General features: G+C 44.0%; 1 protein-coding gene across 1 annotated transcript in view; it reads left to right on the plus strand.

The window, feature by feature from the left end:
• The window catches only part of LOC122919672 (adhesion G-protein coupled receptor G4-like), a 68,911-nt gene that overhangs the window by 3,873 nt on the left and 38,405 nt on the right, over positions 1-26,633 (plus strand). Inside the window, exons 4-11 of the mRNA XM_044268834.1 lie at positions 263-366; positions 2,160-2,367; positions 5,399-5,549; positions 9,492-9,623; positions 15,412-15,531; positions 16,320-16,365; positions 18,598-18,701; positions 26,211-26,332. Of these exons, the coding sequence (XP_044124769.1) occupies positions 263-366; positions 2,160-2,367; positions 5,399-5,549; positions 9,492-9,623; positions 15,412-15,531; positions 16,320-16,365; positions 18,598-18,701; positions 26,211-26,332 (987 nt within the window). The remainder of the gene's footprint in view (positions 1-262; positions 367-2,159; positions 2,368-5,398; positions 5,550-9,491; positions 9,624-15,411; positions 15,532-16,319; positions 16,366-18,597; positions 18,702-26,210; positions 26,333-26,633) is intronic.

The following is a 26,633-nucleotide window of genomic DNA, read 5'->3' on the forward strand; positions in this document are numbered from 1 at the left end:
GCCAATAATCATCAATTTCTGCGGTAAATTGCCCCTTTTACCCCATGATAGAAATGAGGGATATGTGTGCAGACAGCCTATCACACACCTTATATACCCACCAGGCCAGATCACCACACCTGACTTCCTTCATGAGCTACGTGCTGCCAACGTCGAAAGTAGGAAATGGTCATAATAATGTGACTCGACTGTGTATATTATCTGTCATAAGAATGTAATCAATGTTCCCTTTTATTAATCCAATGGTGTTTGTATGTTCCAGCTATATCAATGCTACCACTTTAGAAACAGAATGGGGAGATCCGAACTATAGCAAATGCGTTCCTAATTCATTTGAGGATCTTGAAAATGTCATTGTGACACCAGGTAAGTGTGTCTATAACTATGTATTACTAGGGTAGACTATATTTAGGGTTTGGTGGTTTTTGGTGCAGAACATAGAAGTTGTGCACAAAAGTCAAAGTCTCAAGTAATCTCATAAGCAAAATAATATTAGATTTGAGATAAACTTGCAGGGCAAATATTTGCTTTGTTTGTCTGGTTGGATGATACTCTACATTGCAATGGCTGTTCCAATGACATTTACCATTTAGTAGAGATGAGTGGACAAGCTATTAAACGGCAATAATAAAGTTCTTCTGCTCTGATCTAGTCTTGCCCTTAGATAACCAATCCTCATCTACTCTGATCATGCTTGCAGGACAATGATGTGCCACAGTTGTGGTGCCCAGGATGTAAAGCCCCTATTTCCCATAGCCAGGACGCTATTATCATTGGTTCCGTTCACGCCTCTGCTCCTGGATCCTGCTCTTTATTCAGTCTGAGCATCATGAAATAAATGCACGCGGACTGGGCCGTATTGTCCCATATCGTGCTCTGCAGACTGTGGCTGGCAGGTAGCGTGCCATAGCGAAGCCTGTGCTCTCTGATTGCTAATAGTAAAAGAATACACATACAGTGAACCAGAATGAAAAACTATCAGTCTGAATTGCTGCTGGACCAGGAGACAGAAGGGCTTATGTAATCGTGCAGTAGGTGGGTTTGGGGACGATATGCTGCTAGGGAAGACGGAAAGTATTTTATTTGGACAGGACATAGAGATTGGTGGTAGGAGATCTGTGCTTGGCATTTAACAACAAAATTGGTAATGTCAATGACTTTGCCTGAAGCGCCCTCTTAAAAGAGGTTTTCTAGTTTGCATCAACATCCTATAAAATAATCATTTATGTCACCAATGACCTGCTAAAGGCCAAAACTGAAAAACATTACTCTGTCCTCCTTCTCCTTGACCTGTCCTCTGCCTTTGACACTGTTGACCACTGCCTTCTGTAACAAACTCTTTCACCTCTTGGCATCACTGACCTGGCCCTCTCCTGGATCACATCATACCTCACAGACCGGACATTTAGCGGCTCCCACACTCACCTCCTCGTCTCATCACCTCTCTGTTTGTGTCCCACAAGGCTCTGTCCTAGGACCCTGCTCTTCTCTATCTACACCTTCAGCCTGGGACAGCTCATAGAGTCCCATGGCTTTCAGTATCACTTTTATGCAGTTCATTCTTCTCCTCTCGCTTTCAAAAACTTAACATGGATAAAAGAGAATTTATCATTTTTCCCCCATCTTGTTCAACCCCCCCCCCCCCCCCCCCCCAAAAAAAAAGACCTGTCTATCATGATCAATGGCTGGGATAAAAGAGAATTTATCATTTTTCCCCCATCTTGTTCAACCCCCCCCCCCCAAAAAAAAAAAAAAGACCTGTCTATCATGATCAATGGCTGTCCCTCCTCCATACCTCATAGATGGTAAGCCCTAGTGGGCAGGGCTCTCTCGACTTCTGTACCGGTTTGTACCTCGTCTTGTTCATTCTTTTTGCAGTTGTCTGTATTATGTACAGTATGCATACCCCTTTTCATGTGTAGAGCGCCATGGAATGAATGGTGCTTTAATAATAAATAATAATTTATGGCGGTCGCTGTAATTGTGTATTGTATATCTTTTACCTTTATTGCTCCTGTCTCCCGTTCTGCTTCCTTCCCAACAATCTGCTGCTCTGTCGTCCGGTGTAAAGGGAGCTTTAGATGTATTCAGCAAGCGAGATGTAACAGATCACAGACAGTTCTCGATTTTAATTTTTTTATTTTATTTTTTCTCTGTAGAAAATGCAAATAATTTGGCAATGCAAATTTTAAATATGACAAAGAAGGCGGATTCCTTACTGGGAAATGATATAAGAATCATTCTGAACAAAGTTTCAGAAATAATTGCATTGGGAGAAATCGATCTTAAAACTGCCAAGGTTAACATGGATGTAATAAACTTAGTTTTATTAAGAGCTGACACGTCTCTGCGCCTATTTACTAACAAGTGAGTATTCCGTTTCTGCCACCTTCTTAATCATTTGATGACTAATAGGTTTAGTTAAAGTGAAGATCCGCTTTGGACCAACATTAAAAAATATATTACGGAAATGCAATTAGAGCTCATAGCCAATAACTGAATGCAGGCTACCAGTAGAACACCTCTGGCAACTGAAAGGAGTTCTCTGGGGCTTTGACTAAATCCTAGCTTTCAGACAACCCCTGGAAAGAAGATTGTTCCACCACTACTTACCATTGTGTTTATGTGACCGTCTGACTCTGGATGTGGCTCTTCCCCTGATGTCTTGACCAAATCTACGCCAGTGTCTGGAGCATTGCCAATAAGTTTCTATACAGGACTGGTCTCTTTCAGGTGAGACAGTACCCTGTCAAAGGTACATTCAGACATCGCGCCAACCAGAATCCTGCTCCGTACTGATGAGGGGCAAGCACTCGGAAACAGCTGTCTAAGGATGGAGATTTGGCTATTTTTCCTTGTACCAAGGCTTGTTAAAAATCGGACTTTGACTCACAGGGAGCCACTTCCAAAAGGTGGAACTAGCGAGATTACATAGTTAATACGGTTGAAAAAAGACATAAGTCCATCAAATTCAACCAAGGGATAGGAGGGGACCTGAATTTTTGAAAAGGGAGTGAGACCCAGATTTCTAAACATTTTCATAAGCATTAATGTCATTTACTTAACTTTTCCTAAATAGTTCTTTACTTTGGAGATACCTCTGTGCACGGTATAAGTTATGATAAATGTCTTAGGCTACTTTCACACTATCGTTTTTTGCAGATCTGTCATGGATCTGCAAAAACGGATCCTTTACAATAATAAAACCGCATGCATCCGTCATGAACGGATCTGAATGTATTATGTCTTCTATAGCTATGACGTTTTCTATTGTGCCAGATTGTGTCCGAGAAAACGGATCCGTGCTCATTGACTTACATTGTGTGTCAGGACGGATCCTTTACAATAATACAACAAAATGCATCCGTCATGAACGGATCCGGTTGTATTATGTTTTCTATAGCTATGACGTTTTCTATTGTGCCAGATTGTGTCTGAGAAAACTGATCCGTCCCTATTGACTTACATTGTGTGGCAGGACGGATCCGTTTGGCTCCGCTTCGTCAGGCGGACAGCAAAACGCTGCAGGCAGCGTTTTGGTGTCCGCCTCCAGAGCAGAATGGAGACAGAACGGAGGCAAACTGATGCATTCTGAGAGGATCCTTTTTACATTCAGAATGCATTAGGGCAAAACTGATCCGTTTTGGACGGATCTCACAAACGGAAAGCCAAAACGCCAGTGTGAAAGTAGCCTTAGGTTGAGGATACCCCATCTCCTTCCATTAATCCGAGCCCCCGAGGTGCTGTGGGTGGTGGAAAATAAAAAAAATTCACATTTAAATGTAAAAAATGCCACTTTTATCCACCTATTACTAGGAATGAATTTATCATTGCCTTTGTGGCAGAAAAGTGTTATCAAAAACTTGCATTTTTTTTGTGCAAGCATTATTAGCAAAAAAAAAGTTACTTTTTGGGTTTTTAATGGCAATTACCATTTTTTAACAGGTAAGGGGTGTCATGGACACTTATAGATTGATATATTTTGTAGAATTTGTGCCAGAAACTAGTGTAAATTATTGAGCACATTTATTAGCTTTTCATTTGTTAAGTGGGTCTGGGCCTCCTAATACATTCTCGCATCATACTTCATATGTCACTGTTAATAAAATGACATATAGACCTCTGTACTTTCTATTGTGTTCCAGTTTGCAACAAAGTACAACTCTCAAGGAAATTTGTTCAATTCCATTAAAGTGGTAGTCCCATTAGGACAACGTATCCCCTATCCACAGGATAAGGGATAAGTGTCTGAACGGTGGGGGTCTAACCATTGGGGCCCCCACTGATCACCGGAAGGAGGGCTTGTGCTCCCCAGTTTGAATGGCGTGGTGGTGGTGTATGTGTCCTCGCACATTATTCAGGTCTATAGGGCTGCCGGAGATAACTGAGCCCTTGTGCTTGGCAATCCTCTAGAATTGAATGGAGTGTGGGACATGCATGTCTGCAGCACCATTCAAATGGTGAGCATGGGCTGCCATTCTTGTGATCCACAGGCGCCCCAACAGTCGGACCCTCACACGTCAGAGTGTATATCCGCTGCTAATAATAATAAATCTCCCCAGTGAGCTCCCTGATATAGCGCCCCCTTCTGGATAGCACATGTGTTTATAGACTATAAGATGACCTGTCCCTTCTCCTGGAAAGTCTGATTTAATAACTACTTGCATCCCCCAATGTAATAACAATTCTGCAGCATTTATTCTTATGACTCTGTGTTGTTCCATTCCCATATTATTCCTGCTAAAAGTTTACAAATAAATTGCCAGCAGTCTGCAGTAAAGGTACTGCTGGGTGTTACCAGCAGCTGGTGTGTCCAATCAGTGCTGCTGGTGTCAGACTGTGCAGCGACACCCCCCGACTGGTAACACCCATCTGTACCTTTACTGCAAGCTGCTGACAATTCATTCAAAACTAGTAGAAATAACAACATAAGAACATATGCTCCAGAATTGTCATTGACATTTGGAATGTAAGTAGTTACTACAGCAGACATGTCAGGAGAGGTGACGGGTCCTCTTTAAATGTCGCCAACTATTGTATTGTAATGTGCTAAATGCATTCTGGGAAATTAATGAATAAAAATGTATCAAAATAGTTAATAAAAAAACTAAAGGAAAACAAAAGACATTTGTGAAACAAGTTTATTTACTTTGCAGGTTCCTTCTACATTTATACAAAATATGAATTCAATATTTTTCTTAGTTTTTTTTTATTTTTCAAAAATAATGGTTGTTGAGGAGGTAAAAGGCAAAAAAAACTATTTGGTTGTCATCATGTGCAATGAATGGATGGGTAAACTAAAAAGCATGGTATGCCGATACTGGCCAGATGTTAATATTGAGTAGATATATAATCATTTGGCATCTAATACTTTGTGACTAAATATTGTAATTTTAAGGATTCTTAACCTTATGGAGGAAGTTGGATTCAAAATGACCTTTCCTAGTGACACAGCAAATGTGACGACCGATTCCATGGCTCTACTAGTGTCAAAGAAATTTGAAGAAACGTACTTCACTGTCTCCTCATATATGCAAGGGATTGTGGAGGTATGGATGATTTTTACTTGATGTAATTATCTGGGGAGTTGGTTTACAGGTTCCTACGTAGATACAGCTCTTGGAGACATTTACACACTGCAGATTTGTTGAAGAAATGTCTGAAACTATATAATTTATGTGAACGGGACTTGCAGAAATCTTTGCAGATGCTACAGACACAGCCCCATTCAGAGGTGACTGTTAAGTCACTTCGTGTTAACGCCAAGATGTACTTTGTAGGTTTCTTCAGGATTAGGTGTGTTCGTCTGAAATAAAAATACTTCTATAGTGATTACTGTAGATAAAGATTACAATACAGGCAGTTACATATGAGATGGACTCTGGTGTGATTCATACCTTTGCTCTCCAGACCTGGTAAAGGGGTATTCCCATCTAGACATTGATGGCATATCGCTATTACCGTGTTTTTCACCCTATAAAACGCACCTAGGTTTTAGAGGAGTACAATAATAAAAAAATATTTTTAATTAGACCTCAGATCAGGCCAGCAAATCAGACCCCCACTGTTAATCAGACCTCAGCTTACAGTCCCAATCAGACCCCTAATGTTAATAATACATATGACCTTAGATCAGCCCCCTATGCCTTATATCAGCCACCCATGCCATTTATCAATCAGCCATGCCTTATATCTATCAGCCTCCCATGACACAGAAAAAAACCAAAAAAAAAAACAAAACTCTCCTGCTCCGGACGCTGCCACTTCTCACCGCCAGCGCACTGTCTCTTCTTCCTGCTGCGGCTGTGCTGTGACCTGACGCGCACAACGTGAGGTCACAGAGCGCCCTCACGCTGTGCGCAGCCACAGTACACCCGACAGCCGAGGACCAGGAAGCGGTGAGTACAGAGCCTTCACCGCTTCCCATTCCTCCGGTACTAATGAGCGCTTCCATAATGGAAGCGCTCTTTAGTATTCAACCTATAAGATGCAGGGACATTTTGCCCCACTTCGGGGGAAAAATGATATCTTATGTTGCGAAAAAATACGGTATAAGCCATTAATGTCATCAGATAGGTGTGGGTCCCACATTTGGGACTTCCTCTTATTGCCAGAACAGAACCCGATGTGAATAAACAGTAGACACACATGCTTTGCCACGCTCTGTTCCTCGCTCTGGGAGTTCAGAAAATAGCCAAGCGCTGGTTCAGATATTTCCAACAGTCCTATAGTGGTAAATAGAAAGATGGTTGCAATTGCGCTTCCAATCACTGCTATGGGAGTTCCGAAAACAGCCAAATGTGCTTGCTTCGTTATTTTTGGAGCTCCTGTAACAATGAATGGAGAGCACAGAGCGCATGGGGCGCTGTCCTTCACTTCAGGGGCCCCATTCTCTAGGTGGGAGCAGGTCCATCAATATCCCACATGGGTCAACCCCTTTCTGTGTTGGGAGATCACTGCCCACAGCCTGTAGAGTATTACTGCACGTTCTAGGTCTTATGATGTCATCACCTCCCAAGGTGTTGCCTCATCACAGACCAACCCAAACTAAACCTACCCCTTTCAGATTCAAAATGTATAGACAGATAAATGTAATACATAGACAGCTCAAGCCTGCCAGAGTGGCTCTCTGTTCTGGGTCATATTGGGGATTACAAAAAGAATATATAGAGAAGAAACAAACAAAAAACAAGCAAAAATTCTGCAAAAATGATTTATCGATAAAGGATACCCCAAGGAACTCATAAAAAATGCGTATATCAGGAGTACCTCAAACACACAGGAGAACTGCCTACATGCCACAAAAAAGAAAAAATACAAACAGAAACAAGTGTAAACTTTATTACTTAGTACAGAACATCTAATAAAACTGTACGTACAATATTGGCAAAACACTGGCGCATTCTATTACAGGACCTGTACTTGGCCAAACATTTACCATCAAGACCACAAATGATCTACATGAGGGCCCCAACCAATAGGAATATCTTGGCCCCAAGTAAACCTCAACAACACAATAAGGCCTGCCCCAACAGTACATACAAACTCCCCCAAAAAGTAGTGAGCTTCAAATGTGGAACTAAACGCTGCCTTTGCTGTAACGTGATTACACATAACCGCACAAACTTTACCTCGAACAAAAATAGGACCACTTTTAATATAAAACACCACATGACCTGTCAATCGTGTTACGTAATCTATCTAATAGAATGTGGTTGTGGTCTCCAATATGTTGGTCGCACAACACAGGCATTATATTGTTGTGTGAACCAACATAGATACAATATCCAAAGGCAATATCAAAACATAGCCTTTCTAGACATTGTGCATCTATGCCTGAAAAAAAAAAAACACCCACTGAAAATCACACCTATCGACCACATACCCGAAAACCCGTTCAATAGATTCAGCAGCCTCCAAAAATGAGAGGTCTACTGGATTTACCAACTAGACACCCTTACACCACATGGGTTGAATGAGATTAATGAGACTATCTTTTAATACATTTCTAACCCCTCTTCTGTACTCAAGGTATTTATATTATATGACATATTATAGGACAATTACTGGTATCATTTTCTAATAATAATTTTTTTACTATTTTTATGATTTTATTATCATTATTATTATTACAAATTGTATTATCACTTATGAGAATAACCCTACATCTGTTTATTGTATTATTACATCCATATATTTTCTTATATATTTATTCATTTATTTATTTACCCATTCTCTCATCCACTGTAAATAGCCCTAAAAAACCTTTTTAAATATGAAACAATCACTAGAAGGGTTATTATAGATACTAGCTCTATTAAAATAAATAGGGCCTCTAACAATCTATCTCCCTAAGAACCTCAAAAATACTGAGATATATCTTGATAAGATAATCCAAAACAACCCAAAATGTGTACCCAACAGGCCCTCAAATCGAACACAATATCTATGAATATCCTATATAAGAGCATTGCGTATGTATCATACCTATATCACCCACGACTTATAACCATGATTTATACAATGCGTTTACCGCATCCCCTTTCCTATCAGGTGATCTCACCTTTATGAACCTTATATAATTATGTATGTTGCATGTATTATATAATGGATTATATAATTATGTATATTGTATGTATTATGTCACCCAGACTAGTGGCCACATCTGAACTCAGATCCACAATGTTTAAAGTATATATCACCCACTGGCCTACGCGCCAAAAATGTTTTTAAAAAAAATCGCTGTATGCGAATGACATCTGATTACTGTCCTGATGAAGGGGGCGTTCCGCCCTTGAAACGCGTCGACTGAAAATAAAAATTATCTAGCTGTCACGGAAGGTGTACAGGAAACAAGACAACACAAAATGAATATATGACTCACTGGATCCAAAACTAAGGAACAAAAAGGGAGACCCCTGCATCAGACCTGGCACTCTCCCTGACTGCTCAGCCTATGCGAAAATCCCAATGGTAGATGATCGCATATCCTCGTACCTCGACTGTATAACACCTGAACACCCTATAATAGTGAGGGGACACGACCACCGGCTTCCTACACTAGACACGGAGGGAGTCAGGGTCACCTGGGATCCAGCAAACAGAAAATCACAAATGAATGTACAACACTTATCTTGTAGAAGACTGGGAAATAGGATCAGCATGCACACACATTCCAGGAAGTTGTATAAACCGCACACTAATGCATTATGGGGAGGAATTTAAAGGGATGCAATCAGTCCAACTACATGACAGCTGAGAGAGGCTAACGAGATGAGGAACTGAAAACCAAAACAAAGGAAGCTCAAGGAGGAGGTTCTGAAAGGCATCTGTCAGAGCTTCTCAGATGTCTGGTGGTGACACTACCTCTACCAATACTCACCTGGTATCTGACTCCTGCTGACAGCGCCGATACAGAGGTTCCCTTTCTCCTTCTAAGAGGAATATATAGTAAGACTGCTGAAATAAAAAAAATTTAACTTTGTTCACAGATATCATTAGAACAGTTTCCTCCTGACAAGGCTGTAGCCTTCATACATTTACCCAACTCCATCCAAGACCAAGCAGAAATATCATCATCCAAGGTCCAGTTTAACTTCATTGGGAACAGGTCACTATTCCAGGTAAAAATCGAATGTGTTTAGAAGTTGGCTAAATTCTTAGAAGTCAGAATTTTTCCTTAACTTAAGCATACCATAAACCCAAGTGGGCATTAGCCCGCTGACTCAGTGTCTATGGACCTAACGTAAAGCATTATAGCTTAATGGTTTAAAATACACTGTGAAATTCATTTAATCAAACATCTTATAATCCACAAAAAGTCTAATAATCTGGGAAGTTTTCAGTTTCAAACTGCAAAAAAATCCAACAAATTTTTGAAACTCTGGGATCGTGACAATATGCTGCGACTCCATTCACTTCAATGGCTGCACTGCTACATAAGGATGGTTGGGGCGTAATGGGTGCTGCAACCAAGGCTGACGTGTGGCCCCAGCCTTAAAATCCTCACTGCAGGTCAATTTAAGCTGCAGGTTTTTTTCAGCAGCGTGTGGATAAGATTTGCCACTGTGCCCATCCTGCAGATTTACTGCGTGCACATCCATGGCGGTAAGTCCACAGTGTATCTGCCCCTTGTAGACATATCCTAAAGGCGAAAGGATTTAGTAATGGGTAACTTGAAATTGGAACACACTGGGGCAGATTTATTAATTTTGTCTAAAATAAGGATTTATGCAAATCTTTGGCATATTTTTGGAGTTCGTAGACATGCAGAGCAAAAGGTGTCTAAAATGTGTACCAAATCTGGAACAATATGTCTGACACTGTTCAAAATGTGCAGTGAAAGGTGGTTCCAAATAATCTTTAAAAGAATCCAAGGCGCTCAGAGTTAATGTTCCATCAAGTATCAAAAATTCTTTATTATGGTAAGAACACGTCCTATCAGTGGCGTACGTAGAGAAGTAAGGGCCCCATAGCAAGGATCAAACCAGGCCCCCACACAGGACAGAAGGGTTTTCACCTAAATCCCTTTCAGTGACCCTTGGGCCATTTTTTCTACTGCCTCATTTGCTAAAAGTTGTTCCTTTAGAGGGTAGAGTCCTGACCAGGTTTTCACCCCCAGTAGAAAAAGATGATCCCGACTGGGCCCCCTCTTGCCCAGGGCCCCATAGCAGTCGCACGGTTTGCCGCTATGGTAGTTACACCCCTGCCTCCGATCAGTAGTGTTATTAATGCATCAGGGATACCGCAGTAAAAATGCCAGGCATTTCTGTTCTCCGGGAACTTTTTCAATGATGAACGGTATCACAAGGGAGATCAGAAGTAACGTGATGCATGGTGCTCAAAAAGGTCCAGGAGAACTGAAACATTAGGTAAAGTGGCGTACTTACAATGGAGCCTGGAATACCTTAATCTGCTTCCAACCATAAATACACAGCATTTTTCTGCAGCTGCCTCTAAGGGGAGCTCATTGCATAGAGATTTTTACAGCATCTTTTGAGTTAATTGGAATCTGTATAACTTTCTATGCACTGAGCTCCCCCTAGTGGTGGCTGTAGGCAGACCCTTGAGGGGAAGCAGGCAATTTCGAACAATATGGAATAGATTTATAAATGTATTTTTGCCTGTCTTCTGCAGTAAATACATTGAGAAATATGGTGTTCAGAACGAGCGACATATTTATAAACCAGTTGTTTAACTTTTTCCAACATAGAAGTTGGGGAATGTGGGCAAAAGTGTGCCTTAATTAAAAGATTCCTCCATTATAAAAAAATAAAAATAAAGTAAATTTGTCAGAAATTTCACCGGGTGGGGGTTCATTCTAAGTGTTTCTATGAGGCCCATGAGATCTGTATATGCCCCTCATTCAATATATCAATATATTTAGTATGTTCTCTCTTATGAATTAATACATGGACTAACTCTTCTTGTTAGATGTGTGCTTTATGCTAGTATATTTCTTAGGGCCCTTTCACACCTGCGTTATAGTCTTCCGGCATAGAGTTCCGTCGTCGGGGCTCTATGCCGGAAGAATACTGATCAGGATTATCCTAATGCATTCTGAATGGACAGTCCGTCCTTCAGGATGCATCAGGATGTCTTCCATTCCGGAACGGAACGTTTTTTGGCCGCAGCAAATAGCGCAGCATGCTGCGCTTTTTGCTCCGGCCAAAAATCCGGAACACTTGCCGCAAGGCCGGATCCGGAATGAATGCCCATTGAAAGGCATTGATCCGGATCCGGCCTTAAGCTAAACGTCGTTTCGGCGCATTGCCGGATGCGACGTTTAGCTTTTTCTCAATGGTTACCATGGCTGCCGGGACGCTAAAGTCCTGGCAGCCATGGTAAACTGTAGTGGGGAGCGGGGAGCAGCATACTTACCATCCGTGCGGCTCCCGGGGCGCTCCAGAGTGACGTCAGGGCGCCCCAGGCGCATGGATGACGTGATCGCATGGATCACATGATCCATGCGCATGGGGCGCTCTGACGTCATTCTGGAGCGCCCCGGGAGCCGCACGGACTGTAAGTATGCCGCTCCCCCGCTCCCCACTACTACTATGGCAACCAGGACTTTAATAGCGTCCTGGGTGCCATAGTAACACTGAAAGCATTTTGAAGACGGATCCGTCTTCAAATGCTTTCAGTACACTTGCGTTTTTCCGGATCCGGCGTGTAATTCCGGCAAGTGGAGTACACGCCGGATCCGGACAACGCAAGTGTGAAAGAGGCCTTACCCACATAGTGTAATAAAGAGTTCTGCATACTTGATTGAGCATTAATATCAAGCGCCCCGGCTAATGCAGTAGAGATTTATCAGGCCTCAGATAAGTGGCTACTGCTTGACTAGAATCTATATACTGTATATATAAAGAAGGACGTATATATGTGTGTATGTATGTATGTTCTGCAACCATCGATTTCAACGAAACTTGGTATATACACTACGTGCAGAATTATTAGGCAAATGAGTATTTTGACCACATCATCCTCTTTATGCATGTTGTCTTACTCCAAGCTGTATAGGCTCGAAAGCCTACTACCAATTAAGCATATTAGGTGATGTGCATCTCTGTAATGAGAAGGGGTGTGGTCTAATGACATCAACACCCTATATCAGGTGTGCATAATTATTAGGCAACTTCCTTTCCTTTGGCAAAATGGTTTAAAAGAAGGACTTGACAGGCTCAAAAAAGTCAAAAATAGTGAGATATCTTGCAGAGGGATGCAGCACTCTTAAAATTGCAAAGCTTCTGAAGCGTGATCATCGAACAATCAAGCGTTTCATTCAAAATAGTCAACAGGGTCGCAAGAAGAGTGTGGAAAAACCAAGGCGCAAAATAACTGCCCATGAACTGAGAAAAGTCAAGCATGCAGCTGCCAAGATGCCACTTGCCACCAGTTTGGCCATATTTCAGAGCTGCAACATCACTGGAGTGCCCAAAAGCACAAGGTGTGCAATACTCAGAGACATGGCCAAGGTAAGAAAGGCTGAAAGACAACCACCACTGAACAAGACACACAAGCTGAAACGTCAAGACTGATTTTTCTAAGGTTTTATGGACTGATGAAATGAGAGTGAGTCTTGATGGGCCAGATGGCTGGATTGGTAAAGGGCAGAGAGCTCCAGTCCGACTCAGACGCCAGCAAGGTGGAGGTGGAGTACTGGTTTGGGCTGGTATCATCAAAGATGAGCTTGTGGGGCCTTTTTGGGTTGAGGATGGAGTCAAGCTCAACTCCCAGTCCTACTGCCAGTTTCTGGAAGACACCTTCTTCAAGCAGTGGTACAGGAAGAAGTCTGCAAGGTAAGAAAAACATGATTTTCATGCAGGACAATGCTCCATCACACGCGTCCAAGTACTCCACAACGTGGCTGGCAAGAAAGGGTACAAAAGAAGAAAATCTAATGACATGGCCTCCTTGTTCACCTGATCTGAACCCCATTGAGAACCTGTGGTCCATCATCAAATGTGAGATTTACAAGGAGGGAAAACAGTACACCTCTCTGAACATTGTCTGGGAGGCTGTGGTTGCTGCTGCACGCAATGTTGATGGTGAACAGATCAAAACACTGACAGAATCCATGGATGGCAGGCTTTTGAGTGTCCTTGCAAAGAAAGGTGGCTATATTGGTCACTGATTTGTTTTTGTTTTGTTTTTGAATGTCAGAAATGTGTATTTGTGAATGTTGAGATGTTATATTGGTTTCACTGGTAAAAATAAATAATTGAAATGGGTATATATTTGTTTTTTGTTAAGTTACCTAATAATTATGTACATTAATAGTCACCTGCACACACAGATATCCCCCTAAAATAGCTAAAACTAAAAACAAACGAAAAACTACTTACAAAAATATTCAGCTTTGATATTAATGAGTTTTTTGGGTTCATTGAGAACATGGTTGTTGTTCAATAATAAAATTAATCCTCAAAAATACAACTTGCCTAATAATTCTGCACTCCCTGTACATCCCTTGCTACCTGGAAAGAAATCTTGTGGGGGTCATAGCTCTCTAGGACGTACCGTTCCTGAGATATTCCCAAAAAAATGATCTGCATTAGAAGCTCACAGGCCCTTAGTCTCTACATACACACAGTTTTACACCAGGTTTTCATAACAACCCAGCCATTTTTCTTCACTGCTGCAGGTCAGCTTTAAAGAGGCAGGGCGCTGTGGATGACACTGTTAAGGGAGCGGAGTGCTGTGGAGGTCACAGTTCAGGGGGCATGTAGGGTGGCCATTCAGGCCACCCTCAAAAGATGGACTTAAAAACCCCCGCCCCCAGGTCCCGCTAAGCCACGCCCCCTCCCACTCTGCAGCTGAAGGGGATTGAAAAAATGAAGGCAAAAATCAACTTCTGCCAGCTGCAGGGGTGGGAGGGAGGGTGACTTTCTCCCGGAAGCTCACACTCAGACAGCACTGTGCTGCTGTCTGAGAGTGAGATGTTCAAAAGAACATCCCTGTGTCAGTCCAGGCCCCGCGCCAGATGGCGGATAGGGAGTCTGAAAGCCGGACTGAAAGCCTAAAACTGGACCTCTGGCCACCCTAGGGGCAGGCTGCTGTGGAGGTCACAGTTATGGGGACAGTCCGCTATGGAGGTCAGTGGTAAGGGGCAGATTGGTGTAGAGGCCACTGTTTAAGGGACGGGGTGTTGTGAAAAATTAACTGTTAAGAAGATGGGGTACTGTGGAGGTCACTGCTAAAGGGGCGGCCGCTATGGAGGTCACTGCTAAAGGGGCGGGTTGCTGTGGGGGTCACTGTTAAGGGGGCAGGATGCTGTCGAGGTTACTGTTAAAGGGGCGGGCTGCAGTGGAGGTCACTGTTAAAGGGGCGGGTTGCTGTGGAGGTCACTGATAAGGGGGCGGGATGGTGTGGAGGTCACTGGTAAAGGGGCAGGCACTCTGGAGGTCTCCGTTAAGGGGACAGGGAACTGTGGAGGTCACAGTTAAGGGGACAGGTCCTCTATGGAGGTTAGTGTTAAGGGGCTGGGTGCTGTAGAGGTCACTGTTAAGAGGCCGGGTTGTTGAGGAGGTCACATTTTAAGGGAACAGAGCTCTGCAGAGGTCACTGTTAAGGGGGCGGGTTATTATGGAAATCACTTAACGAGATGGGGTACTGTGGAGGTCACTAATAAAGCGGCGGCCGCTGTGGAGGTCACTAATAAAGCGGCGGCCGCTGTGGAGGTCACTAATAAAGCGGCGGGCGAAAGTGCTGCAAAGTGTTTCATGCATATCATTATGGTATTTTTTGATTTCCTTACCATACATCAGTAGTGATGCTGACATATGCAGCATTGAGCTTCTGTCTATTGTACCATATTCTCTGAAGAAGTTACCAACAGGTTTGCATGTGTATGACAGCCATGTGGATGGGCTGCTATCAATACAATCAGTGAAATCATATTTTTTATAGGATGAATCCAGCCATCTTCTATTGAACTCATATGTCATAAGTGCCAGTTTTGAGAGGAATATTGTTGAGAATCTGAGGGAGCCAATAAACATAACTTTGCGACACTTGGCAGAAAATGTGGTAAGTTGGTCTCACACCAGTGGATATTAGGGGGCAAGAATTTGTGAAGAGCTCCCCTTTAAATAGAAACTTTATTGTTACCAAACAAGGGGGTGGAGGAATTTGCCTGCAGGGCAAGAAAGGGGCTACCGATTTCCCCTGTTCTCCAGTATAGGAAAAGAACACAGAAAATAACAGATGTGCCAGATTCGGCACGTAACTCACCCAAACAGGCTATCATGGGGTCTGCATGCAGGACTTTTCCCTCTGCTGTTAACAAAAAACACCATAAAAATGGGTATAGACACTCTCACACGGCTTGTCACCTATCAGGCCCTGATAGTTTGAAACCTGTTAAACGGGTAATCCCATCAGATACAATGTGGATATATTACTAGGATATGCCCCCATTGTCTAGTAGGTGCTGGTCCCAGAAGAGCGGGGGACGGAAATGGAGCGGGGAGAGCTGTGCCTGGAGGACCCCGGATTTCCTAGGGTCCGTCCACCACCAAGCGCTAAATGGGAGCGGCCCCTGAAATGAATGGGAGCGGCCCCTACTCCCAATCATTTCTATGGGGCAGACGGAAATAGCCGAGCACTGGCTATTTTCGTCAGCCCCATAGAAATGAATGGAGGGCGGCTGCGCATGCGCAGTGCACCCTCCGTTCGTTTCCCGGCTCCGTTCTCATTGTAGGTGCAGGTCCCACCTCTATCAGACAATGGGGGCATATCCTAGCGATATACCACAATTGTCTGTGACGGGAATACCCCTTTAATTCCTTTTACAGTTTGTACCTTCTCTCTTTTAGGATGGTTTGCTGGTGAAGTGTGCATTTTGGAACTTTACAGAAAACAGTAAGTCATAGTATTTTGCTACTTTTTTCCTATCAATCTGCTTCTTTCTCTGAATGTTCCTACTGTATACTTGTGAAACACAATGGTCCTGATTAATCATGCCTTTACTCCGGAATTCTGGCTTCAAAAAGTTGAAAAATGAGGCTTTCGCAACTTTTGGGGGCTCACTTGCAAAGAATTTTGAGACTTTTTGCATTTTTACACCACATGCTGCAGTTATGAAATATGGGTGGGAAAGCGGGCATGGTTAGATATGTTAATGGGTTTTACTACAGGTGTATCAGTCCCTGAGAATTTTTTAAAAAGTCGGAATCTCACATTGGTAGAAGGGTGGAGTAAAAAATCTGGAGTAGCTTTTCTAAGTGTTATGCCTTATTCACACGTCAGTGTTCGGTCAGTGATATCCATCAGTGAATGTGAGCCAAAACCAGGTGCAGCTAAAAACACAGAACAGGAGCAGATCTTTCTCTTATACCTGATCTGTGTGGAGGCTTCACGCCTTGTTTTCGCCAGCGAACACATGCGGGCTGCCATCTTTAGTAAGGTTAGACTCACCCGTCCGGCGATGCACAGGTAAACCCTTACCTGTGCCTGTGCCAGGAGCCGGTCTGAAATCAAATGTGCTAACTGGGAGCAGGCAGTTCCGAGAACAACCGCCAGGGGACTTCATCGGGCTGTTCTCTGAATTGCCTGCTCCCGGTGACTGCGTTTGATTTCAGACTGGCTCCCGGCACAGGCACTGGTAAGGGCTTACCTGTGCATCGCCGGACGGGTGAGTCTACCTTACTAAAGATGGCAGCGAACTGGCCATCACTGCTGACCAAAACACTGAAATTTGAATGAGGGTTAAGGATAAGATAAATTTATCAAGCAACATGCAACATTTGATAAATGTGGTGTAAAATACTCCAACGCAAACTCAAGGAAAACTGACTTCAAATATTCCCCTCATGATAAATCCCCCCCAGTGGATTTATGTATGATGTTCATTTTTCATATGGCAATTTTCAAGTGGCCATTAAAGAGGTTCTGCAGTTTTTTTAAACTGATGCTCTATCCCGTGGATAGATCATCACCATCTGATCGGCGGGGGTCCGACACCCGTGAACCCCGCCAATCAGCCTTCTCAAATAGCTGATCGGCGGGGGTCCTGGGTGTCGGACCCCCGCCGATCAGATGCTGATGATCTATCCAGAGAATAGATCATCAGTTTAAAAAAACTTCAGAACCCCTTTAAGTTTCCCTATACTATTCTATATTCATAGCATACTGCCTCTTCTGCATAACGGAAATGGGACGGATCCGTTTTGCAGCCCATAGACTTCTATTATGACGTTATGAATAACGGAATGCCTCTAAAGGCATTCCGTTCTAGAATTGCGTTATGGTCCGAGGTAACGGAATCCATAGCGTAATTTACCTTTTACCAATAAACAAAGTGTGAACAAATTTTTATAACCTGAAATTCGCTCCTCCCTAGTCTCCAGTGTTGCTCCACACGCGCCTCTCACTCAGACACACCCTGCTTCACGCTGCTGACTTTTTAAACACAACCGTGGACATGAGCCACATATAAAACCCGGAGTGGATCGTGGGGAATAAGCACCCACCCAGCTCTTTGCTTACTCCCAGTAAAAGCCAGGCCCGGATTAGCTGATACCAGTTATACTAGGTAGTAACAACGTCCACTATCTATCTAAGTGGACACTCTACAGTAGCTACAGGCTTCCACTCCACCAAGGCCGGGTACCTTGGTGGCACGTCTCAGGTGAACCACAGCAAACCACGATATGCATCTCCTTAATAGGTTTCCTGCATCATTCTAGGAGACACATACCTTCCTTCATATACTGTATGAGGCCTGTCACTGCCCCACAACACACACACATATAGCTACACACATTACACATACTTACCTCTCCTGCGGAGCTGAACTTTGAATATTTCAGCAAAGGGCACTTTTTCCTATATAGTAGTTACATACATGTGATACACACAACATTGAGTAATTAGCCTAATACACTAGGACACTGTCTTGCCTATGTATGATGTCAGTGTGATGTGCCACAGTGGTACTGGCGCCAGGTTGAGAATGACAGCCCTGCAATCCTATAGCTATTTCATTGGTAGGTTGGATATAATTCAATGCAATACATTTGTAAGGTCTTTGTGTTGGATTTGTATCATTTATACTGATTGGCTTCTGTTCTTGTGTTCCGCTCTCTGGCACAGATAACATGGGCGGTTGGGACACATCAGGTTGTTCAGTGAACAACACAGACAAGGAATATACATCGTGTTCTTGTAACCATCTTACTCACTTTGGAGTTCTCCTTGTAAGTACTCTTCTGGCTTCTACAGGACTCTACTACAATAATACTTGAATTTACTGATGATAACCATGTTCACTAGAATCTCTACTGCTTCTCGTGTGCCCTATGCAGTCTGTGATGTATGTGCCCCATAGTCTATGATGTATGTGGTCTATGATGTGCCCTGGCAAACAACAGCAGGAACCCAGCCGTGATTGACATCCAGTCTCTTGCTGTAATGGCTAGGATCAGAAAACCTCTGATCCCAGTCCTTTTATTCCTTTATTCCTTATGTCATTGTCAACAGTGACCATGGGATCTCAGTAGCTTGACAGAGGTAAGGGGGTCCCTCTTTCTGCTTGTTGGCACCCTAGAAGATCGTGGGCCTTAAAAGGGCCCCAATGTCTGTCATAGTTATAAGCTATGGGCCAGGAGCGACCTGCCTATGTATTCACTGGTGCGAACCTCACATATGCCGTGGTCAGCGTTGATTGTGGCATAAAAGAGGTTGATCCGCCAACATTGGCGTTTACAGCGATGCTGGTGGATATAGCAGGGTCCCGGCACAACTCCCGTGCCTGTCCGATCAACATGACTTACTAGTACGTCAATTTGCGGAAAGTCACTTCCCGCTGTGAAGTACTAGTATGTCACCTGTCAGCAAGGGGTTAAAGGCTATTGCCAGCTTTGGTGCACCTCCACGGTTCTTCTTCAGGACAGCTCTGCTGCAGGACAACAGAAGCAAAATTGTGAAAGTTGTTTCTGACTCCCGATTGCAAAGAATGACTGAACTTCTTCAATCACTGTGTTGCTGACAGCAGTCATGATAGTTATATTTTTCTTTTCATTTTGTCTCTTGGAAGGTCTTTCAAATCCTATGATTTCTATGTATGTTCCTGGATACATAACATAGTCTAGATATTGTATTTTTATACATAGTTACTATACTGGATGGTAAATGTTTTCCATTTAATGCAGTACAGGATAATGATTGATATGCGGCAGTAGCAGAAATGTGAATAATAAAATACAACAATGTAGAAAAGAAATCATAGGCAAAACAGGGCGACATATAACAGCCTACTGAATATGAATGATGGGAAGAATAAAATAATGAAGAAGACTCTACTCAGCTTCTGAATAAGAGGAACACAATAATGTAATAGGCATACAACAGAACACAATACTATCTAATAAATGTTCTGAATGGAATATATAAATTGTGAATTGGTTGGTAATTGGACAATACACTGTATTTATCCTATTAATTGTTCAATTACCTTCTGTACTTTGTGGTGAGAGAATTTGCGGTTATGAAATTAGTTTGCAATTTGTTCACTGGTAGATTCCGTTACCACGGACCATAACGCAATTCTATGATGGAATGCCTTTAGAGGCATTCCGTTATTCATTCCGTCATAATAAAAGTCTATGGGCTGGAAAACGGATCCGTCCCGTTTCCGTTATGCAGGAGAGGACTCCCCTGCATAACAGAAACGGAACAGATCCGTTTTGCAGCCCATAGACTTTTATTATGACGGAATGAATAACGGAATGCCTCTAAAGGCATTCCATCATAGAATTGCGTTATGGTCGGTCGTAACGGAATCCATAATGCAATTCACCTTTTAACAGTAAACGAAGCGCTAACGAATATCAAAATATGAAATTCGCTCATCTCTAATCAGTATGTTCTGCCTGGATTTATGCCTCATTCTTGTAGCTACATCTTGTACTGTACATAATTGAGTGTTTCCTAAGTTCTTCCCTATCGTTCTCCAAATTCAGTCACCTATTATGGATACTTCATGTTGTATCCATTCATTCATTTTATTGCTTTTTATATTTGGTATATATTGGTAATATAATGTAGGGTAATCAAATTTTTATGTGTACAACAAAATCATGTAGGAGCCATACGATTGGTACATTGCAATGGTTTATTACCATTGATGGGCACTTATTAAGCTATTTACACCACTATAGTGCTATTAAAAGCTATTTACACCACTATAGTGCTATTAAAAAAGCTTCAAATTATAGCACCATAATTTGTGACTTTTTGAACGTCTTGACACTTTTCTAAAGTGGTGGGACTTAGTAGGACAGGGTTAAGTCTACCGCAGCCTGCTGGATTTACTATACCTTACACCAGAAACTGGCATATGTTATAGCTCGTCTCAACCGCTGCTGTACTGATATACCATGGTTCAGCTGAAAAGAAGAAGGAACCTTTGAGAGTTGAAGAGACTCCATTTTGTATGTGGCACTGAACACACAGATAAAAGAAACTTAGGACAGACACCGTGGTTTATTAGGAAACCCATCAGATTTACAACTCAAAGTTTGGTAGCTAGCTATGGCCACCTGTAGATAGGAATCTATTCATTCATCAAACAGAGTTCTTGAGCAGCGAGTGGTTGTTTCCCTCTTGACTAACAAGGTTAGACATCTTACCCAGCCCTGTCAATCTCATTCACGTGGGGTTGCTCTGAGTAGTGGCGCAAGACCAGAGGACCACTCAGGACAACGGCACAGGGGGTGCAGAGGTAGCAATCGCTACCGGGCCCAGAAGCCTGAGATGGCCCAAAAACCCTTGTGCCGCATAAGAAGACATCGGTATTATAGAAAATGCATTCAGGCCACGTTCCACCTCTGGCTGGAGGGAAAGGGTTATGTCAAGAATTTGGCAGGGGCAACAGACCTCAGGCAACACAAAGGCTATGTGATTCCCTGCCTCTGGCCACAAAGCACTGAGGGAAGGGGGGCCCCAAGTTGAACTCTTGCACCAGGGGCCATGAGCCTTTAGCTAAGCTGGTTGGAGCAGTGAGGAGAATAAATATTTTGGTACTGCTGCTGATGCTGAAGCACTGTCAATTACCTGCCCTTCTCTGTGACTCTTTCTGGCCTTCTTAGGTACTATTATACAACTGGACTATATACTATTGCTGGGACACCCTGTAAAGGTGATATATTCTGTACAAGAGTGTCTAAACAAAAAAACTTTCAGGTTCCTGGATTGCAACGTTGAACATATATCTGTGAACAACTGTCATACAGATGTTTAGTTACAAGAACTGTTTGACTTTAAATCAGATATAAAGGAGTTTTCTAGTACTTAGGTGTCACGGTGTGGAGTAGGGGGAAAACTCCCACTGCACAATGTCTATACAAATAATGCCACTAGACCTCGAAGCCAGGATAAGGGAGCAGGTCACCTCCTATGCATCCCTAAATACAATCCCTGACCTCCTGACTGTATGAGCCAACCCTGATGGTGGGAGGGTTCATACCCGGAACCTAGGACCCTAATTAGCCCTGATCCCTGAAGGTATTGTCAGGAGAAAGAGACAACCGGTTCCTCCAAGACACGGAAGAACCGTAGTCGCCCACAGGCCTAGCAACAATGAGCAGAGAGAAAGCATAAAGACATAGCGGCAGGTAAGAGCCCAGCGCAAACGACACACACTGGAACAACCACCACTTACCTGCCACAACGACTAGGTGGAACAACTACAGCTTGCTGACTTGTGGTTCACCCCTCTGAGAAACCATGGAACCCACTTCCGCAGGCACAGACAGACAGGGGACATGTCAAACAACCATGCTGGACTACAAACACCAAATAGACCAGACATGGAACACCAAATGACATACAACAAACACCCTGTACATAAACCCACACCAAACATCATAAACAGGAGAAGAAGGGTAAGGGGACAGGGGGAAACATCGGGATGACATTGCCAAAGACCTTGCTGTTCCACAAGAAGGCTCTCACGGACAGGTGACACATCCAGAGAGGAGTAAAGCTCCTACTCATACAAAGGCAGACATACAACTACCCTCAAGCTCAGAACTCCAGTATAAGAAGAGCCATCAGGCCACACCCAGCTCCACCTTGCACACTCCTTAACCCTAAACCAACCAAAATGGGAAGAAACACCAACCTTAAAGGGGAAGTGTAAAATCATGCTGAACACCACGTTGCCACCAGCAACAAGCATGCACGGCAAAAGTGTCACGGTCCACTACAACCAGACCACGACAGCCGTGACATCAGTGGCGTACATATAGGGGTCACAGTTGCGACCGGGCCGCTGCTGCGGCTGCGTCTGGCATCCGATTCCCTTCCCAGTTAAGTTGCCCCCGCCCTCCTCCTTGCGGTCAGCGCCGGGCCCGTGAACTCCCGCGAGACCTGTGCGAACTCCTGTACAGGTCTTGCGAGAACATGCGCGCGCGGCGTGCACCTGAAGTCAGACCGGGATCCGGAAGGACTGAGAGAGGACGAGAAGAACTGCAGATGGTAAGTAAGTAAAATGGAGGGGGGGGGCGTACTGGACCGGAGCGGACCCTGGCAGCCCGCAACAGGGCACACTGAGGCCCCCAGCCCCCCAGGCATCCCCCCTGGCAGATGACCGGGGGCAGGGGGAGGGTAATTACAGACTACAGTCACTGCCACTCGTCTCTGGCAGGAAAAGCCCGCAACAGGGCACACTGAGGCCCCCAGCCCACCAGGCATCCCCCCTGGCAGATGACCGGGGGAGGGCTTACAGTCACTGGCACTCGTCTCTGGCAGGAAAAGCCCGCAACAGGGCACACGGAGTCTGACTGTAAACCCTCCCCCGGTCATCTGCCAGGGGGGATGCCTGGGGGCCTCAGTGTGCCCTGTTGCGGGCTTTTCCTGCCAGAAACGAGTGCCAGTGACTGTAGTCTGTAAACCCTCCCCCCCCCCGGTCATCTGCCAGGGGGGATGCCTGGGGGGCTGATGTGCCCTGTTGCTGCAGGCTTTTCCTGCCAGAGACGAGTGCCAGTGACTGTAAACCCTACCCCCCCCCCCCCCCCCCGGTCAACTGCCAGGGGCCATCTGCCTTGCTTTGATGGGATTGCCAGATTGGGGCTTGGGCTGATCTGATCATCTGAGGGGCGGTAGTGGGGGTGGGTGCGGCGGCGGGTTGGTGGGGGGCCCATAGATCAATTTCGCACCGGGGCCCCATGGATTGTGTGTACGCCACTGCGTGACATTATTTTTTTTTTAGTACTTAGGATTTAATGACCTTAGTACTTAGGATAGGTCATCAATATCCAATTGGTGGCACCCCCTACCGATCCCCTGTTCGCAGCAGCAGCGGAACTGGCACTGAGAACAAAGCCAGAAGCACAGCTCCATTCTATGTGTAATTCCCATTCAATTGACGGATCCATCATCATTATCTATAACCCGGAAAATCCTTTTAAGTAAAATTGACTTAAAGGAATGCCTACCAATTTCTTTGCTACAAATCTGTCCATGTAACGTATCGCGATGAATAAGGAGTACAACAACATCACCTACAAGTAAGCAATTGGCTTATTGGGATTATCCAATCTGAATGTGTATGGTATAGCTACAAGTAGGGTTGAGCTATCCGAAGTATCCAAAGTAAATTTCAATCCGAATACTACCTTGTGCTTCATAGTAACGAATCAATTTTCCCTGAAATGGCGTTAAAAAAAACACTCACTCATCCACTTGAGCGCGAGGAGGCTGCTGCCATCTTGATTGAAGGTCCCGCGCGCAATCTCGTACGTTGTTTTATTATTTAATGTATTATTTATTTTTGGTTTAACCCCTGAAAGCTAAAATTTTTTTTATCTCAGATGCCGCAATCTGCCATGAACGCAGCACCTGAGGGGTTCAAAGACAGTGGGGGGGGTTCAGCGGCATTCCCCTTCATTGCGCCCGCTACTTACAAAGAAATATGCTTCGTGACAAAGTAATTCTCACAAAGCAAATTTCTTTGCGAAGCAGCCGAATTGAATTTTTGTAAACTTCGCTCATCACTAGCCACAAGATTTGCAATGGGTCCCACTCCTATCTTGACAATGAAAGTACATCTCGCACTGCAGGAAATAAAAAGGTGGCTGTGCAAGCGCGACTCCCTCCATTCACTTCTATAGGAAGCTTGCGCGGCTATATCTGGAAGACCCATACAAGGGAAAGTAGAGAGCTGCGCGTGAGTGTTCAACTCACCATCTCAAGGGCATGAGATAGGTCCTGTTCTTGAAATAGGAGCCACTTTCAGATGAGGGACCCGCACTTATTGGATATTTATGGCATATCCCATGGATTTGCCATAGATGTCCAGATAGGACAGGAAGATTGCAGTGGCATGAGATGAATGATGGATAGTGGACAACCATGTAACATGCAAATGAGGAACCATGGAGGATGAATATGGGGCAGAGAACACTATCACATGCCTGAATGATTTGAATCATGCATGTGCAGTACGCAGCCCTGCAGGATATTGCGATGGTGAGGTAACAGTTAAACGAGGGTTGCTCTGGGTTACTCACAGTTTTCTTGAAAGACCCTGGGCAGGCGTACAGCAGTGATGGAGAGGCTGGCACAGGGGTCCTCTGGGGCACTCTCTGTGTATAGGGACCAGGCCTGATGGTAGATGAGGTGCCCTGGATGTTGCAGGTGTTTAATGTGACGGGGCAAGGGCCCTTTAAGATTTGTGACGCCAGTGCCGGTAACGTTGGCACACCGATTTATGATAGGAATAATTGAGGAACACGTTGTTGTGGTGAACCAAAACTTCCTGTTAGTGGAAACAGTTAACTTTGTACAGTCCAGGTTCAGTTCCACATGGCAGTAGCAATAATAAAGCAGGCTTTTACAAATGGCAGGCACAATGTTCTTGCAAGATACTCAGAGGGTTAAAACACTTACAGAACAGGCTGCACTTTTCCTCAGAAATTCTGTGCACTATTCCTCAGTACTCCTGTCTGTCTTTATCCCAAGGCCCGTATGCCCTAATGCTGGCTTTATCCTTGGTAGAAACTTCCTCAGGTATATATATATCCTTGCATTAAGTAGATCCTTCTGCCCTTCTGGTTCAGCTGGAAACACTTCTGCTCTGCACTTTGCTTTGTGGGATCTGCAGGTTTCTCAGGAGGTAACTTTTTCACCTGGTGGCAACTTTAAGCCTGGGCTGTCTAGCTGCATGTCAGGAGGTGGCCCTCAGCTCCTCTCTGCTGAAGTGCACACTCTCTTCTGTCTCTCCACAGACTCCTGACTACACAGACTATTTTCCCTGCACAGGACCTAACTATTTATACTAGGGGTTCCCTAGCTCCCTCTACTGTCTAGGAGGAGGAACTACACCCTGATAGGCCTGCTACACACATTACAGGGAAAAATACACATAAAAGCATAGCAATACACATTAAAATGGACTGTTAAATACACTGCCACTGTTCCACAGGAGGTGGAGGACAACGTGGCCCAATTCACCCTTGTGTAGTGCCCACATTTACCTAGTGGGACACTACACATGACTTCACTGTGTTCCTGTGGAAGGTTATGGAACCAACCTCAGCATCCTTCATTTTCCACATGCCCAACAGTTGCCATAGTTTAGGGTTAAGGCTCCACCTAACTTGGACAACAACTTAGCTTGAGGTTAAAATTGAGGAAAGGAGTTTATTATGCATATTCATTCCATGTTATTAATAAGTACATTTCAAACGTTTCCTTTTTTACAGGATATTTCTAGGACGCCAGTCAACCCTCTAGATGAGCGCATACTAAGCCTCGTGACTTATGTGGGATGTGGCATTGCTGCTGTGTTTCTTGGGGCAGCCCTTGCAACATATGGGACGTTCAGGTAAGTTTGTGGATTACATTCTATGAGACAAAGTCAATTATCTGATGATAATTCAATTTTTTAGACTGGTTACCTTCCTGGAGTTCAGCCTCTTCATGTGTTTAGATTAAGGAGGACCTGTCTCAATGTCACAGAACTTTATGGCTGCCTCTTCACTCGTTCTTTTCCTTGTAGCCACTATCTTCATTTCCTTGCAATGGGTGGCTTTAGTTTTACCGCCTAATTCTAGTGAACTATCAGGTCAGCGTTCCTCACAGGTCATCGTTAATGAAACGTTACCCCTGCCATTGACACTGAGCGG

The sequence above is a fragment of the Bufo gargarizans genome, chromosome 9, assembly GCF_014858855.1.
Source record: "Bufo gargarizans isolate SCDJY-AF-19 chromosome 9, ASM1485885v1, whole genome shotgun sequence".
Classification (NCBI taxonomy): Eukaryota; Metazoa; Chordata; class Amphibia; order Anura; family Bufonidae; genus Bufo; species Bufo gargarizans.